The sequence below is a fragment of the Poecilia mexicana genome, unplaced genomic scaffold (genome assembly GCF_051168715.1).
Source record: "Poecilia mexicana isolate PSO_F unplaced genomic scaffold, ASM5116871v1 scaffold_22, whole genome shotgun sequence".
Lineage (NCBI taxonomy): Eukaryota > Metazoa > Chordata > Actinopteri > Cyprinodontiformes > Poeciliidae > Poecilia > Poecilia mexicana.
The window spans coordinates 2407241-2425836 of NW_028263391.1; the positions used below are offsets into that span (position 1 = coordinate 2407241).

General features: G+C 41.5%; 1 protein-coding gene across 2 annotated transcripts; it reads left to right on the plus strand.

Moving 5' to 3' along the window:
• Nucleotides 1-1216: 1216 nt before the first annotated feature.
• Nucleotides 1217-18253, plus strand: traf3 (TNF receptor-associated factor 3). 2 transcript variants are annotated; one of them, XM_015012866.2, is made up of 14 exons: nt 1217-1500; nt 7372-7531; nt 7615-7780; nt 8591-8642; nt 8745-8849; nt 8944-9108; nt 9579-9659; nt 10569-10643; nt 10768-10860; nt 10937-11092; nt 12268-12442; nt 12533-12876; nt 14826-15017; nt 15116-18253. In XM_015012866.2, the coding sequence occupies exons 2-14, from the start codon at nt 7384-7386 to the stop codon at nt 15149-15151; spliced, it is 1788 nt and encodes a 595-aa protein (XP_014868352.1). In that variant the 5' UTR covers nt 1217-1500; nt 7372-7383; the 3' UTR covers nt 15152-18253. The 2 variants fall into 2 exon arrangements, with proteins under 2 accessions (XP_014868352.1, XP_014868353.1); XM_015012867.2 differs by having other exon boundaries at nt 1218-1500; nt 10937-11077.
• Nucleotides 18254-18596: the final 343 nt, after the last annotated feature.

Sequence of the window (18596 nt, forward strand, 5' to 3'; positions counted from 1 at the left end):
CAATTTTCACATTTTGGACCAAAACCTGCTCATCTGTTGGAAACTGAACTGGTCTCCTGAGCGGGGATGACACTGTCATGTTGACACTTGCATAAAATTGTTTGAACAGTTTCAGGCATGTTTAGTCATTTCAGATTTATCTGTAGTTTACATGTTTTCTATAACTCCATTCTATCTATGGTGTCTTCTTCAGAGAGGATGATTAAAGAAATATATCTGTCAGTTTTGTCTCAGTGTTTTTGTTTCCCATTTACTAGACAGGAGCTCAAAGGCCACTCAGAGAGGAAGAAGCCATTACTCCTAAAGCAATATCAAAAACCAAATTACAGGAGAAACGGGCCAAGACTCCAGAAAACTATTAAAATAAGACTGTGAAAGAAAACCTGAAACATTTCCTCACCTTATTCAGTTTTAAACACAATTACGTCTAAAAACCAAAACAATATGTGCATCTTTCAGAAACAAATCCCTCATTATTCTGGTATTTAGTTAATAGAAATGGTTTTTGCTAATCCTTACTGACTTAGAACACAAAATGCTTTGTATCTGATTTCACGGCAGTTAGGGGAAATGTTTTTTTATGCAGTTCATGTATTAAAAGGCATCTTTTTGTTTTATACAATATCAATAAATGTAATTTTAAAAATTTTCACTGCAATTTTACTATAGCATTTTTAAAAGTGAGCAGAGCAGAACTTGGAGGAGTTTTCATCAGGTTTGAAAATATACATGGAATAATTCAAGAGCAAAACCAGTTTAAAATAGTCAAGAATGTTATTTATGGATTTAGTTTAAGACTGTGTTGAAATTTGATAATAGAAAAAAATTTATTAAATCATTTTATTTATTTTTAATAGAATGTAAGTGTAATAAGATCTAAGGTCAAATGTATACATTAAGGCTATCAAAACTGGTAAAAAAAAATCGGTGGAATTTGATTTGCCCCAGTATTACATTTATTTATGTTTGTTTTCACAATTTCTGTAATTTGTTGCTTCAAAGTTCCTTCATAACCTTGAAGGTTCTCTTCAAGGTTATGTAAATATATTTTACATATATGTGCCAAATCATTACTTACACACAGACGGCATTTAGACTATTGTCTTGTGCTGGACAGTCTAACAAGAAGCGTTTCGATTTGAAAATGAGAAACAGCGCCCCCTGTGGTGCAGTCTTGTTTCTCTCCCTGGAGCCTCCGGGAAAGCTGCGCCCCCTGACGGTATGCTCCTCGTCGGGCAACTGGGGGATTTCCTGAGCGGAAGCAGCGGAGGGGGTTTCCAGTCTGATCAGCCCAGGCCTCCCTGCTGGCTCTCTGAGGTGGACCCAGTAACTTCTCTCTCCGGGACTGACAGTACAAACCGAACCCAGAGGAGTGCCGAGCGGAACTGGACCATGAGGAGTCCGCCTGAAGCCTGGAGGCTCCACGGCAGCGTCAGCGGAACGGCAACGGTTTGAATCCGCAGTGAATCCGCCGAGCTGTAGCCTGCCGAGGAGACTGATGTGAGTTCACACACACACACACTCACACTCACAGAGACACACACACACATACATTCAGTACATCACTAAGAGTGGAGGGACATTTAGGCTCGCGGACCAGTAATAATCAGCCTAGTCAACGGCTGTGTGTGAGAGAGTGTGTGTTCTGATGGATTTGATAAATTGACCTTTTATTAACAAGAACAGCGGCGATGCTAAAGAAGCTAGGCGCTCGCTAGCATTAGCAGTCCGTGTGTTTACATCCACTGTCTGGTTCTAACTGACAAATACATCAGTAATGTGAGAGATGAGTGTCCGAAACACCGCGAAACGGTGAGGGGCCAGCGAAGGATCGTCTCCTGCTGGCGTTTTTCATTTATTCTTCCTGTTGGACTGTGTGTCTCTCTCTGTGTGGAGGCTTCTCGGATGAAGAGAGGATGACTCCTGGGTCAGATGTCAGCGTTGTAAGGTCATGTTATTGGGTGATGAACGCATGCTTGTTGAGCGGCTGTTCGTAGTGATGAGATGTCAGAAGATGTCACCTGCTGTGAGTCACGGACTGGAAGTCAGAACTGTTCCCAGAAACAGCAGGGATGTTCCACAGCTTCATTTCAGAGAACAGAGGGAGCCGATGACAGCAGGCTGAGGTGAACTGCTGCTCCTCAACGGGCGAAGGACGTGTTTTTTTTAGAGACGAATCGGTTAATCGTTCATAAATCGTTTGATTAACCGATTTATGGTTAATCGACCGATTACCTCTATTGACAAGAGAAATAGCAAAAAGTTTGACTTTTCTTTTTTCTTATTTGTTAAATTCATTAAGAACATAACTATCACCCTTTTCAGTTTATAGCCATATCAACCAGCAAAGCAAACAGGATACATTTGTAATTCCTTAATTTTGTTTGTTTGATTTGACAGAAAGTCTTAATTCCTTATGTGAAGGCAATTGAAATGAAGAATCAGAATTGGCAGATCAATGCCAAATATCGGTTGTGGGCCAGGAAAGGCCTGACCGGTGCGTCGCTGAACTGAATGGTTTTGAGAGGTTTGATTGAGAAATGACTCCGATCCATCAGGAGGAACAGATTGGCTCTGCTGGACAGGTTTCTGTTGTTAATACAAGCAGGTCTGGAAGTGTTTAGATGGACGGAACAGAATACAGACTTGTGAGATAAAATTCCAGTCACTGGCAGGAAATGGAATAATGTTATCCCAATCTATTAGAATAAAGCTATTCCAGTAGAACAACCTATTGTTCTAACGCTCTCATTGTATTTCAACCCATAAACATCTGACTGGACGAATTAATGAATGACAGATGGATGAATGATGAATTATTCAATTTTAGGAGAATTTCAGGCATCTGATTCATAAATGATCTATCAAATGGACTGTAGAAATGCTGGATGTTTTCTTAGCAGCTTCGATAATAAACAGTGGCCATAGTCTCATGGTGGATTTTTGGAAATGTTCGAAGAGCGGACAGTTTTCCCTTGATTTGGCTGTGATGCGATGCGATATGCTGAAAAATCTGTAATTCTGATTCTATAAGCGTATTTTTGGGTTACAAACGCTGTGTGCTAACGTTTAGGAGGGTTTGCTTTGGTGTAGGGGTGGGCGCTTATTGAATCGTTTATTATTTGTCGTGAAAAATTTCTCATCATGATAAGAATTTTGATTTATAGTTGTCTCCATAAATTTCCATTAATAAAAAAACAACAAACGACTGTATTATCGAAAATGTTATTTTTACTATTTGCTCCACTGTTTGCTCCATAAAAAGCATCAATAAATACCCGTAAATTTGAAAGTATGATTAAACACAATCACTATGTGCAGCTTAAATGACACTTCTGTTGTTAAGTGACATCCTAAAGAAGACTGTTTCAAATGGGAATGTTTTTCAAGAACACTATTAGTGTTTGTGGTGCTATGAACGCTGTGACATGCAGCAGTCACTGCATGTCACAGCCACATGACTAGCTAAAAAAAAATAAAACTTGCTTCATCGCTATCACAATAGTACCACAAAAAAAAAAAAAAAAATCCTGCAAGTTTATTGATAAAATTCTAAGCTGATGTGGCCTGTTTTGCTGTATAAATGAGGATTGCCTTCACTCTCTGTTAGTCAGCACTAGAACCTTTAACAAAGAAGCTGCAGAAAATGTTTCTCTCTTTTATTTGTTGTAGATTTGGGAAAGAGGAAAGTGATTTTGGGAGGAAACCTGACGAAAAACACGTAACTTGGTATTGGCCATTTGAAATGTGAACGCGAAACACACGTTCCTTACGGTTGAGCTGCTTGTGCCTTTTTCTCTATTGCTGCTGCTTTATGTTATTTTCCCTTACTGTGGGGGGAAGGGGGTAGATAACGCCCCAACTTGCTCATGTTTATCTGAACCAGTAAATCAGATATAGTATTTCCAGATACTTGTTGCTTAAATCATCTCTGGACTCCAGGTATCATTAATAACTGCTCTGAGCTGTGAGTTGTTTCAGAGCTTTGTTTGGCTCAGCATTCAGACCTAACTTTCTAACTTCTGACTTCTGAAAAGACGGGCGAGTCAAACTGGTCGACTTGCGCGATTGATTGATCTGTTTGTGTTGACAACCTGATCAGGCCTGGATCCCCCTGCAATGTTCTCATTAACAAATTCAGACACCTATGCTTTTCTTTTGTGACTGTAACAGCTGATCTGAGTTCAGGAAAACCCCGTCTGAGGAACCGTTCCACTTTCTCTTTGTGCAAACAGAGTGCTTAGTCATGATGTTGTGTCTGATTAAACTAAACTCTGTTACTCTCTGCAAGTTTATTGAGTCTTCCTCAGCGTTCCCTTGAATTCATTTCTTAATATGAAATGCAAATTTTTTAGTGGCAACAATCATTGCACGACCTCTCTGAAAAATCCTCCCAGAAACACTCAGGAATATTCAAGGCTTTTCTTTGGTCATTTTGGAGTTTCATTCTGCCACTGTGTCACGCTCACAGAGATAGAATGTGCTTGTGTTGCTAATGGAATCAATGGAAAAGCCCCTAACATCCCCACAGTTCAGCCCTGACAGGAAGTGTGCACTGTTTGTATACGTGTGTGTGTGTGTGTGTGTGTGTGTGTGTGTGTGTGTGTGTGTGTGTGTGTGTGTGTCAGTTTTATAGAGTTCAATGGTACTCGTTTGCACACACCCTTACTGTTCTGTGCTTTTCTTGAAAATGTATCTGAACTGGGAAATTTACGGTAAGAACAAATTAAGTTACTGATGTTTTGTAGATTTTTACAAAAAAAAGAAAAAAACCCCGCTTTGTTGAATCTTCAGATATTTAAAAAAAGAAAATCAAAAAGCAACAGAAAGAGAAACCATGTCAGCTGCCAGGTGCTACCCGGTGGCACACTGGTGGTCACCTTTATGTCTGCCTTACATTCTTTCATGTCTCTTCGTGCACCCTTGAAGTGATCTGTCACCATCTGCTCACAGTCTGCTGTGAGGAACGGTGGTTATGTGACTTTGGTTTTTTGATCAGGTGCCATAATCTCCTATTTCATAAGAACAAAACGCCCCAAACGGGGAACAAGCCACGATGTTGCCAGCATGATTAACCCTGTCACAATAAACAATTAATCAGTTAATCACATGATAAACTGAAACGAGCTTGATAATTTCAAGTTTGGTTTATTGGTTTACGTTTCAAACATATTCACATTCATAATTCAAATATGTATGTACATTTAGGTTACTATTTATCTGAAAAGGAGTTTCCCTTCCCCAATGTCCTTTATTCTTCTATGTCTTATTTTCAACTGTAAAAATAAGGAAAACATTCGATGATTAATATTTTTTGAAGGACAGTTTTGTCTACAGAGACTTCATGATTCATTTGTGGTTTTGATTGTGTTGGATTTTAATGTCCTTTTTTATTTATTGTTTGTGGTTATGTTTTATTTTGCATATTTAAAATCCAGTTTATTAGTTTTTGAGAGGATGAACTTGTATCACAATGTTATTATGAATATGTTACTTTAAAATGGTCTCAAAACAACAATATTATCATTTATAATTTCTGGGACAATTTATCACCCAGAAATGCTTTTTTTATTTATTTTTTATCGTGACTGGTCTAATCATGCAATATTACATATTTCAAAAACTACAAAAAACACAAAAAGGTCCACAGTTAGTTAAAATACTACCTACATATGTCCATGTGTATTGCCTTTCACATTCACACCAGTCTCTGGTGCTACTGTAAAGATAATAATAACAACTATTATTAACTATTCAGCGCTAAATTAAAATTTGCAATGTAAAGCACATTAAAGAAAGATTAGCAGCTTTGTGGATCTTTCCTTTCAGTAAACTTCCCCTCCATCCTGTTGCTCTGCTGCTGTGCAGCTGTAGTCCCTCACTGTGCTGCAGTGGAACACCTGCAGAAGGAGTTCAGTGTGTTGTGCCCCAACCTTTTTCTTTTAACCTACTTAGAAAATACAGCTGTTGATTAGCCTTCATCCACTTCCTGCCTCTCTGCGTACTCCTTCCTCCCATTAATGAGCCCTGCTACTTCTGCGTCATCTGCAGACTTCACTGCCAGCCGGCCACCATGATGGGTTTGGTAGTCATGTGTCAGCAGTGCCTAGAGCAGTGAGGGAACCCAGTGATGAGGTTGATGGGTGAGGTTGGGGAGTTGTTAATCTTTGCAATCCGTGGTCTGTCGGGTCAAGAAGTCTAATTTCCAGTTAGAGGCTGAAGGGTTTGGTTCACCAGTGTTTGTGGAAGGATTGGGTTAAAGGTGGAGCTGGAGCTCCAAAATGGCAACCTCACCCAGTTTTTCAGGTGAAAGAGCGTCCGATGAGTCACAGCTCGGTAATGGCGGTTGTTGTTCTGCCTTTAGACATCCTGGTGAGAGTCTATTGCAGTGGCAGTGGACATCACCAGCCTGTCAGAACACTTCATTACTGTTGCAGTTAGAGGCCAGTAGTCATTTGGTCAGGGGACTGTCCAGGGCTTCAGCACTGGGAAGGTAAAACACTTAGAAGTGTGTAACATATCTGTGGACAGAGAGCTGATGGGCACAAAGCTTTAGAACCTGACCAAACCCCGGTCAGTGCCTGCAGCTTCATGGGGTTTATTTCCCATAGTGCCCTTCTTCCATCAACCACCTTCACACAGAGAGGAGGTTGTTGGGTGAAGATGAGAGTCTGGAGGTAAACGTAGTATTAGTCCCTTCAACGTGTCCGGGTGTCTCTGCACAAATTGGGTCACTTTGTTTCTTCACTATGTTCTCCATATCACACTCTGTCTGTGGTCTCTTTGCAGCCTCTTTATTCCCTTCTCATGATGTCATTGTGCCCTTCCTGTTCCCTTCTTTTGGTCCTTTTCTCTTCTTTTGGTCTTTTCATACTAATCTTGTGGTCTTTTTATTCCCCATTTGTGGTTTCCTTGTACTCTTTCTGTGGTCTCTCTTTTCTCTTCTTTTGGTCTTTTTTCATTCTCATAATGTGGTCATTTTGACCTGATTATGGCCTCTTCATTCCCATCTTCTGGTCTCTCTGTTCTCTTCTTATGGTGATTCTGTACCTTGTTGTGGTGTCTTTTCTCCCTCCTACCAGCCCAGTGTTCAAAGTAATCTGCACATACTCTACAGGAGCAAATAAAATGGACATAGTAATATTTCAGACATGAAATTCATGGAAAGTAATTTTTTTTATTTGTAACTAGTGACACCAAAGACTTATTAACTATGTGATCAGTTTCCAGGCACATGAATAGGATAACACAGGATAGAAAACATATATTTTCAGTACATGCAAAGATGTAACTTGTTGCCTTGGTGATTTGCTGAACCTCAGTCCAGCATGTTGATTAACCATATTTCTGTCTGTGTGTTTGCCTGTGAAGCCTCCTCAGGTCATGTCATCAGGGAGAAGTGCTAATGGGAGGGAAGTACAGATACCCCTCCAGCAGGTGGCACCTTCACTTGTTGCTCCCCTCCCAATCACACCACCCTCCCACCGCTCAACCAATCCCTGGCCTCCATGCGATCTCACTCCTCAACCAAGTAAGTCTGTCAGAAGTGCCGTAGTGCCGTAGTGGCTTGGTCTGGTGTTGGTCTGGTTTTAATCCTCCTCTCTGTGTGTTCAGGTGCTCCTGCAGGGTTCCAGCCTCTTCATGGAGGATTTCGAGATGTGTTTGTTGAGAAGCCAGAGGCCAAATACTGCTGCGAGGCATGCAGGCGGGTCCTGTGTGAGCCCCGCCAGACTGAATGTGGACACCGCTTCTGTCAGAGCTGCATCAACGACATCCTCAGGTGAGCAGGGCAGATTGTTATTCAGAACCTTAAAGGGGCAGTATGATGTAAAATAAACTTTTTTGAACTTTCCGTCATGTTATTGTGTTATCCTCTCGTCAAAAACATACCTGGAGTGTTACTTTGATTCTTTCATGCATTATTTGAGAAATCCTTTAATCTCCATGGCAACCGTTCAGCTGTTCAAAATGCCTGAGTGGGCCTAGCTCCGTCTTCGAGGACGAAGCTCCTCCTCAGAGCTGCGGTTTCCAAGCTTCAGAGCTTCCACTGCACAGAGCAACTCTCCCTCACTGAGCTCCTTCAGACTAGCCAGCAGCAATTAGCAAACACCCGGTGGAACTGTTCATCTCCTGAGCTCATTATAGGAGCTACTTCTCAGTGCAGTGCTGGTGAAAACATTGTTAAAGGGTTAATAGAGGAGTCATGTTGTGCTGACCTCTTAAAGGTGGAGTTTTTAAAGAGACAGACATCCAATTTCAAAACGTTAAATTTTGAAGTCAAATTTCTTTTAAGTCGTATATGATGTATGCAGCATTTTTTTTAATAGCTGACGGTAACATAGTTACTTGGTTGTGTTATAAAATAGCACTATGTGCCTGGAAAACATAAACACTGCTCCTTCAAGCCTACATCCTTCAGTCATTTAGTCGACACTGTACTCGACTGATTCATAAGACAGACAGACAGACAGACAGACAGACAGACAGACAGACAGACAGACAGACAGCTTGGGGTCGGCAGCAGCACCTCCACCTCCAGCCTCCCTGCCGGTTCCAGTGGGATCTAACGTTGTCCTCTTCCTTCCTGCAGTCACTCAAACCCAGTGTGTCCGGCTGACAGGGAGCCTCTGTTCAAAGACAAGGTGAGCTGAAAAGCTGGGCTCAGCAGAGTCATGTCATCACGAACGGCTGATCAGAAGAGGGTTTCTTAATGCCTGTCTTTTTTTTGTTTTTATTGGTTTCAGATCTTTAGAGATGTTTGTTGCCATCGAGAGATTATGGCGCTGAAGGTCTTCTGTCGGAGTAAAGCTAATGGCTGTCAGGAGCAAATGAGTCTGCAGCAGATACCTGTGAGCACACACTCCATTACGGTTCCACTGTGCCTTTGGCCCGATGGTGCAGTATGTGTTGTACACACGGCCTGTCCCACCTCTCTGTCTCCAGGACCACCTGAATGTGTGTCCGTTCTTCGAGGTTCCTTGTCCACTGGGGAAATGTAAAGAGAGGATGATGAGGAAGGAGATTCCTGAGCACCTAGCGTGGAAATGTAAACACAGAGAGAGCACTTGTGAATTTTGCATGACCAAGATGCCTTTGACTGACCTACAGGTAAGCAAGGCGTTTTAAACCGGTGAGAAGTGTGGCTGTCGTTGCGCAGTAGTCGTTAGGCGATATGCTCTGAGGTGAGATCAGGAAGCACCGCTCTGCTTCAGTGGTCAGGAGCTGCAGCAACCCGATATTAATATCTGTATCAGCCCAGATGTTTAAAAAGCTCTGGACTGGGTATCGGTGACAAACAAAAAAGAAAAAAAAACTAAACTCATTATCTTCTCAAAAACTGGTGGATTTTATTTGTTTTTTGTCTGTTTTTGTTGTGGTGACTTATTTCTACTTTTGTCATGAATTGTCACATATACGGCTGTCAGAAAATAAAGGGACTTGACTAGAAACACAGGCCACACTTTTCAGATTTTATTTGGAAACATTCTTGAAGAATATAAATAATAATAGTGCTCTATTAGCTGCTGGTGTCCTGTAGGACCGGCTGCATTAAAATGTTTTATGAAACTGTTTTTCAGAAACACAAGGAGACTGTGTGTCCGTCGTTCCCTGTGTCCTGTCCCAACCACTGCTCCTTCTCTTCCCTGCCCCGGAGTGAGGTACTGAAGCCTCTCTGCTGCCCTCTTGTGGCCCCTCCAAGCACAGCAACATATTGTGGCTGCATTTTCCTTAACCATAAAATTGCGCAAATTTGAAATTATGAAAACAAACATGCAAAGTTTGAAAGTCTTTGCTTTGGTTTTTCAGCTGTATCAAAATAAATGAATTACGCTCAACTGCAATGGAAACACTTGTTTTGCATCACACAAGTCACATGATCGATAAACAAATGTTACTACTGGCGGAAATAACGTAGACGACAACAGGAAGTGGTAGCAGGATGATGACGATTTGTTTTTGGTTTTATTTGAACAGTGTGCAGCCGGCTCTACAATTTTTGTCATTTAAAATCACACATGAATGGGGTGCTGTGGTGGTGCAGGGGTTTATGTGCAGCCCACATGGGGAGGCCTTAGTCATCGTCACAGGTTCAATTCCTGGCCTGGTGACCTTTGCCACATGTCCTCCCTCTCTCTTCACCTACTTTCCTGTCTTAGCACTTACAAATAAAGGACACTACAGCCCAAAAACCTTTTTAAAAAAGGTTTTTGAATAAATTTGTTCATGCAATAAGTTATTTAAAAAGACGGGACACCATCATCCTCCGTCATCATCTTTGTCTTTTCCACCAGCAGTGACATCCAGTTGTTGGCCATGTGAATCATGTGAAGTGAAAAAAGTGCTTCCATTGCAGTTTTTGGAAATACACAAATTTTGATGCAGCCGAAAAACCGCCTCATTTAGCGCAAAAACTTTTTATCTTCATTTTAGAAATTGTGTTTCCATTAAGCCAACATTTTTTTTGTAATTCCAATTTTGCACAATTTTAAGGTCAAATTGTGCAGAATTGGAACCACAGCTGGTTTTGAAGGGATCCATTGGTTCATTGAATGTTTGTGTTGTTTCAGCTGACCAGCCACCAGCACGACTGTCCCAAAGCCCAGGTCAGCTGTCTGTTCCACCGCTACGGCTGCACCTTCAAGGTGACTCCTGTTCATGTTCTCTTCTTCTTCTCTCATCATTAATCTTCCAGCATTGATCTCTCACATGAGCTTTCTCTATCACCTTGTTGTGTATGTGTCATGCGCCGTGTTTCCTGTGCCTTAGGGCTTAAATCAAGAAATGAGGCAGCATGACTCGACCTTCGTAGCTGAGCATCTAAGAATGATGGTCAAAGGGAACTGCTTGTTGGAGAACAAGGTAACCATAGCAACTAAATGGGGGCAATCAAGGCCAAATTGAGTAAGGTTTGACTGAAGAGCGTTTGTGGTTAAAGGTGGACAACGTAAAGGAAGAGCTAATGGAGCGGTGTAAGGTGCTTCCTGCTCTCAACAGCCGACTGTCGGAGCTGGAGAGCCAGAATGAAGAGCTGCGGGAAAAGAACCGGCAGACGGAGCAGAAGCTGGCCAACCTGCAGGTAGGGGAGGACGGGGTAAGATGAACCCTTTTTTATATTTAGGGTCACTACATTAAGGCAACCTTGGATGTACAACTAGAGATGTACTGATCCGATATCAATATCTGTATCGGTCCTGATATTGGAGAAAAATTCTAGATTGGGTATCAGTGACATTGTGCCCCCTCCCATAAGGGTAGATCTATTCAGTCTAGTTCTATGCTTTGTAGTCTGAGTGACATCATGCTTTATTATTTATTTTTACATTATGATTAGAATTCATAATTGAACCATTTGAGTTGTTACAGTTTTTTTTTTTTTACATTTTGACCAAAGTAGTCAACCTGTTTTAGTCAAATTGTGACTAAATTTGACTAAAACTTAGTCACAATTTATTCTTTTTGTTACATTGGCTATTCTACTCCTAACTGCTGTGACTGAGCAAATTAAAGTTGTTTTTCCATATTTGACAAGCTACTGAAGCTATTGGTGCATTTCAGTTTGCTGTTCTGGTGCAGAATTAGCAAATAAATGAGTAATTCAGAACATTTATGTCTGCGTTTAAAAAAATAAACATTTTAATTAAATCCAGCTGTTTTTCTGTATCAGATCGGTATCGGTCGATACTAAACCTCTGATATCGGTATCGGAAGTAAAAAAAAGTGGATCTGTGTGCCCCTAGTTGCTTCCTTCTGCATCTGCATACATTTCCAACACAACTCACCCTGAGCAATTTAAAACCAACTAACAGAACCTGGGAAGCATTGGTGGGACTTTAAAATACCTTCTAAACTGGAAGCAGATCCTGGAGGAGTTTATTGCAGGGCTGAGGCAGCGCAGGCTCAGAGGAGATGATGAGGGTGGACCGGATCCTTTGCCAGTTTCACAGCTGATTTGCTCTCTCAGGAGGCATTTCCCAGAAATCCTAATCCCACTTTTCTCTAATCCTTTCTCTGAGGGTAATAACCCAATGTTTTTTAGATCACCAACAATCATGTCACCATGAAGACTTCACAGACAATGAAACACATAATTACATCACATAAAATATTGCTGACAGCGAGTCTCAAGCCAGTAGGGCTGAATGCAACAGTTGGGTGTGCCTGAGCATTTACTGGGATCAGATGGCCCAGGAGTCTCGTTGTTGGATTGTGTTGAGGCTTTCTGTGTCCTGCAGACTGAAACATCGGAGCCTCTCTGTGTTTCCCTAGAAAATGATGAGCTCGCATTCAGAGACGCTGATGGCGTTGGAGATAGAGCTTGGTTCACTGCGTCGACTAAGAGAAGAAGTGGAAACCTTACGAGGAACGGTGGACAATGTTCGGACACGACTGGCCACCTTGGAGCAGGGGGGACGGAGCGGGTCCGGATCCACTCACACCCTCGGTTAGTCGATGCTCCGGGTTTCAGTGGCTAGCTGAAGGTTTTTGACCAGGTAATCCAAACTTGATGGAGATATTTCCTCTCTCTTTCCAGCGTCTTTGGAAACTCAGCTCAATCGGCACGACGACATGCTGAGCGTCCATGAAATCCGGTTGGCTGACATGGACCTGAGGTTTCAGGTACTGGAGACAGCTAGCTACAATGGGACTCTAATCTGGAAAATCCGGGACTACAAGAGACGGAAACAGGAAGCAGTGGCAGGAAAGACGCTGTCACTGTATTCACAGCCATTTTATACCGGATATTTCGGATACAAGATGTGCGCTCGGGTTTACCTCAATGGAGACGGCATGGGCAAGGGGACGCACCTGTCGCTGTTCTTTGTGGTGATGAAGGGCGAGTACGACGCCCTGCTGCCCTGGCCCTTCAAGCAGAAGGTACTGTCTGTATTCTCTATGTTTTTAATATGCAGGTCTACTACAGTTGGAAGTCTTTCAGTGTCTAACAGTTGGATTTGTTTCTGGGTCACAATTTGATTCAGAAGTGATTTTGGATTCAGAGACCAATCTTTCTATTCAAACGGTCTGGAGATTCTGTTTAAATTATGTGAATTGTTTATTCAAAACAATTCTATAAGGTTTCTTTTCCAGGACTAGGAATTGTGATTCTTTGTAGAATTTATTTTTTTGTCAACAGTTCTCATTATCAACAGGTCTGGTTGCTAAAGCTGCACCAATCAGAGACTTTGTTCTGGTTGCAAAATTTGTCAAAATCTGACACCAATTTTAGGTGATTCAAAATTTTCTTTAAAAAGCACAAAAAACAGAAAAATCCCTTTTTTTTCTTCTTTGGGGAAAAATTGAAGATGTAACTCTCTTTACTGTAGTCAAAATTTTAAAACTTTGCGTGATAGTTTGTGGTTCGGGTTATTCCTGCCCGGACATTTATTATGAACATTAGAGGAGATACTGCTGGTTCCAGCCAGAGCCGGTCCCTCCAACCGTCTGTGTGCTTTGGACAAATAAGAAATTTGATTTAACCAGTGGTGGGAAAAGTAAAAAGTTATTTTCCAACCCTGAAGCACTAGTCAGATATATTAGTTCCACTAGTACCAAAGCACTACACCAACAGAGTACTTAGCAGGAGCTAATGCTAAATACCATGTTTAGCATCAGCTAACCAAATGGTTGGTTATTTTTTTGTCAACAGTTCTCATTATCAATGCTAATGCTAATCTTGAATTCAAATTATTTCTGCCCTTGAAAGACTACAACACTTGAGTGCCAAATATATTTTTGACATCATTGTATGTATGTTTATTTTTTGTATACTGTGTTTTATTTTGTTCCTGTATGTGTGTGTTTTTAATAAAGTTATTGGGAAGGGAAAAAGAGGGAGAACGTGAGGAGAGGAAACAAAACTGCTGCACTCACTTCAAAATAAGAGCATAAATATAAATGTAGTAACAGTTGATAAAAATTTCAACACAATATTTAGAATGAGACTTATAACTTCATTCAATTGAAAGTAAAAAAAAAATCATCCAAATAAATTAGAATTTATACGGTGCCCAAAGTCAGTCCTCGAGGGCCGACATCCCTGGTGGTAGTAACAACCTTTTCAGCAAGTCAACTGTTCGTCTTAGACCTTCTAATGAGCCATCATTTGATCCAGGTGCGCTAAACCAGGGAGAGAACTAAAACATGCAGGATGCCGGCCCTCGAGGACCGACTTTGGGCGCCCCTGATTTAGGGGAAGCTAAGTGTGCTACGAGCTCTCAAAGCTAGCTGAAGTGCTGAATGAAAAAATAGCACATTACCAGAAGTGTGGACTGCTGAATTTAACCATCACCAAGGATGAGAATAGAAAGATATTTGTGTTCCCAAATCTAAAATGTATCCTTCCTTGTGCTGGACTCCTGTCTGTTTTTTTCTGTTTCTTTGTGCCAGTCCTTTCTTACTTCCTTGCATAATTTCTACTTTTCCTCCTTGTTCTTTTCTTTTCTTACTTTCTTCAGTCTGTTATCCAGTCTTGTGTCCCTTCCCTGTATCATTTCTCCCTCCTCCTTCCTTATTGGACAGGCATACAAATTAAATCCAACTATAAAGAATAGTATTTACAAATTTTTACTTCCATACATTGTTTTATATTTTCCACATCTCAAGACATTATTTTTTCTGACAGCTTTTTAAAGTAAACACAATTTGTGTTCAGTTTATGTCCCCACTGAGTAAGTTGCACTTTTCTACAACTGTGGAATTGTCCAAAGATTGGTAAGCAGAACCGTTAGTTGATGTCCGGCAGTCGCAGTGAGCTTTCTGTGTGTGTTTACAGAATAAGCTCACTGTTTAATGTGTGTGTGTGTGTGTGTGTGTGTGTGTGTTAGGTGACTCTGATGCTGATGGACCAGACTCCTTCCAGGAAGCACCTGGGTGACGCCTTCAAGCCCGATCCGCACAGCAGCAGCTTCAGGCGCCCCACGGCTGAGATGAACATCGCCTCCGGCTGCCCTCTGTTCGTGGCTCAGAGCGTCCTGGAGACGGGCAGCTACATCAAAGATGACACCATCTTCATCAAGGTGGGCCGTCGCTTCTGTTGAACCTGCAGTGTCTTCGCCAAGGCGACGCACGATTCCTGACCGCTGAACGTATTTGTGTCGATTCTGTTGATCCACAGGTCACCGTGGATACATCCGACCTTCCTGACCCCTGATGTTAGGAACTTCTTCGTCTAACATCACCTCATCAGTGCAAGATCTGCACCGCCAAGACTAATGGGAAGGATCAGTGGAGCTGGAGGCCGGTCAGGCTGGAGGACAGGAAGCAGCCAATCAGAGCGCGCTTTGTCTTCTGGTTGCTATATGGACTGCAGAGCTGTGTGTGTGTCTTGGTTGTGTGTGAATTGATCTGTTACGACGTCACCGCGGTGACCTTACCCAGAACCGACGTGCCCGTCACAGTGAGGGCATTGGTGTGGCTCGCCCCTGACGCACGCTGTGCCTGACTTCCTGTTTCATACTTGCCTACTGGGTCATGCTGGGAAATGTGCCAGTTACAGTTCAGACCAGCACCACTGGATCAGAACCGGTGCCATAAACTGAGTGGTGAAGTGACAGGAGGTCTTCATCAGACTGGTTCTATCAGGCTAACTAGCTGATGTCACACTAGCACTAGTTTTTTTAACCTAATATTCTAAGTAATTTTTTTTCACTAACTATTTTCAGCCAGCCTAGCATGTCTCATCATGGCCACCTTGTATGTCATCTGGCTCAGCGGCTCTGAGTCAGGGTGAAACAGGTTGGCTGGAGGATTTTTATTTTATACAATCAAACTGACAGGGTAGTTGGGTTTGAGCTGCGGTCCAGAGCCAACCTGTAGAACTTTGTGCAGGGGAGGAAAACATCCTGTCAGCAGAAAATACTGAACTTCAACAGTGAAGCATTTCTGTAGAGTGCAGAGGCTCTCTGCCCAGGCTGACTGCCACTCCCTCTAAAAGTCTACAAGGGTCCACAGCATCACCACTGAGCTGAACCAGAACCGTCCAAAGGAGTCCAGAGTATTCCAGGGACCAGACGGAGCTGAGTTCCTGCCGGAGCTTCCAGCTGGACCTCCTCTGTGGCTCCTGTGAGTTTTCCAGTGTTGGCAAAAATTCATCCAACTGTCTCCATACATTTGCACAGTTTTAATGTTTGTTGAAGTGTAAAAATAAAAATAATTTAAAAAAAAAACAACAGAAGAACAATCTTTGTCATGTGTGAAGTTCAGTAAAATATGCATGTTAGTAAGTATTGAGGATGGACTTTAAAAACGTTCATTTTCAGGCTTTCCTCTGAAAACGCCCCGGGGGTTTTCTGTTTTGTAGTGAAACAGATCAAAATGTCTGTTCGTCTTAAGTTGTTCTGGCTCAGAGAGAGGATGGAGCATGTCATGGTGGCTGGTAGCCCAGGTCCAGCACTAACTTTTGATCTGTTTACTGCTGAACAAAGAGTTTTTTCTATTTTTCACACATCCCAAACATCTAGAACAGGGGTGTCCAAAGTGGGTCCTGGAGGGCCGGCATCCTGCATGTTTTAGTTCTCTCCCTGGTTTAACGCACCTGGATCAAATGATGGCTCATTAGAAGGCCTAAGAGGAACATTGACAAGCTGAAAAGGTTGTTACTACCACCAGGGAGAGAACTAAAACATGCAGGATGCCGGGCCTCCAGGACCCACTTTGGGCACCCCTGATCTAGAACATGATCCAATCCACTTAGTGGTGTCAGAAGTACTTAGCATCATCAAATGAATTATTTTGGATAACAAACATTTATGTAGACTCGTCAGAACATTTGAAGACTCAAAAGTATTTGAGTCTTCAAATGTTTTCAAATTCAAAAATACTTTATTCATCCCTAAGGGAAATTAAATATCTATAGAAATAAATAGTTTATTTAAAATACACTACATATAACAAATATTTATCTCCAGTAGCTCCCTCTACTGATAAGAATAATTAACAGCAGAACTGAGTCACACAACAGTATAATGAGATGTTCAGCCAGGTTGTTAGTTCCCAAAGAATTGTGATATATTTTAGGTTTAAAGCTACAGATATTGTACATGTTGGTTTTAATGCGTTCCTTTTGGTGTAAATTAGGTCCAGAAGAACCATGGAGTTTGATTAAAAAGTTTATTTGAAACAGAAAATTATGGACACAGACATTATCTTAAGTACTTCAAATGGAATGCAAAGCCAGAAAGATGTGGAAGAAAGTGAAAATCTTTTAATTGGATCAAAGTACCAAAATAAAAAACAACTAACATTAAACTGTGTTGATGATTAGAAAAGGTCTGTGTAAACTCTAACTGTGGATAAGAACTTCACAAAGTTTCATTGGTGAAAAAAAGATGTGCTAAAGATGTTACATTTGCCAAACACACTAACTGGCCTAAAGAGAAATGGAGTGACATCTTCCACTGGGCTCAAGCTCCTGCAAAGTGTTGGACGGCCCCAAAACCCTGAATTTAAGCCACAGTACACTGTCATGCATCCTGACATGGGGACATTACTCATTCTTTGGTATCGGGCATAAGAATCACATACCAGGAATCATGGATAATTACTGAGCAACTACCCCAATCCTTGAACCTTTAAAAAGAACAATACCTGTGGTGTGACATCAAACATTCTGTTTCTTACGCAAGACAAAGAAATTTAGAGAGGCTGTATATAGTTCCAGCCTGGATCCTCCAGGCATACCGCCCTGCATGTTTTAGGCGTTTTTCTGCTTCAGCACACCTGACTTCAATTGATGGCTGATTAACAGGCATTTGATGAACAGTAATCATCTTAATCTGGTGTATAGAAGCAGAGAAATGTCAAAAGCACTTGTCTCAAATCTTTCTCGAGCCGGTGTCCTGCAACTTTTAGATGTTTCCTCTGCTTCAGCTTACATTAGCAGAGCTCTGTAGAAACTGCTCAAGACGCAGTTTCACCATTTAACTCAAGTGTACAGGACTGTCTCTGACCTGAAACATGCAGGGCAGTGTGCCTTCAGGACCAGGGTTGGGGAACCTGCTAAATACCTGCTGACTGGTGTCAGAAGTGGGTCAGCTCTGTGCACCACGGATGCTTTTCTCAGGAACAATGAATAAATGGATATTTGTTCAGTGATTCACACAAGAATCTACATTTTTAAACATTTTCCATCCGTACAGAAAATGTTTGTGAAGAAAAATGCTGAGTTTGTCTGGTGAACTATTTGAGCAGTTTAATGTTTTCTTTTCCTTTTTTTCTTTTGGTTTATCTAATAAATGTTTTCCTGATATTTCAATTTGGAGTAAACTGGTCAGCATTCCCAAAGGGAATAAATAATGCTCTAAGAGGTTTAAAATGTACTCATTATTTTGAACACAACTGTGTTTCAATGGAAAGACCCAGTTTATCTAGGGATAAATCAGGGTAATAAAAAAGTCTATGTCTGCTAACTGTAATAAGTGAAGTATTTACAAGCATTTCTCTGGTCTTATACACAGCACCACATATGTTGAAATGTTGAGACACTGGTAAGAAGTGATAAATAATGCAGAAAGTGAGGGAATGGATGTTAGAAGAATCAACATAAATGCAAAACACTGGGTGTGGAGTGGGCTGCACAGTGGTGCAGTTGGTATAGC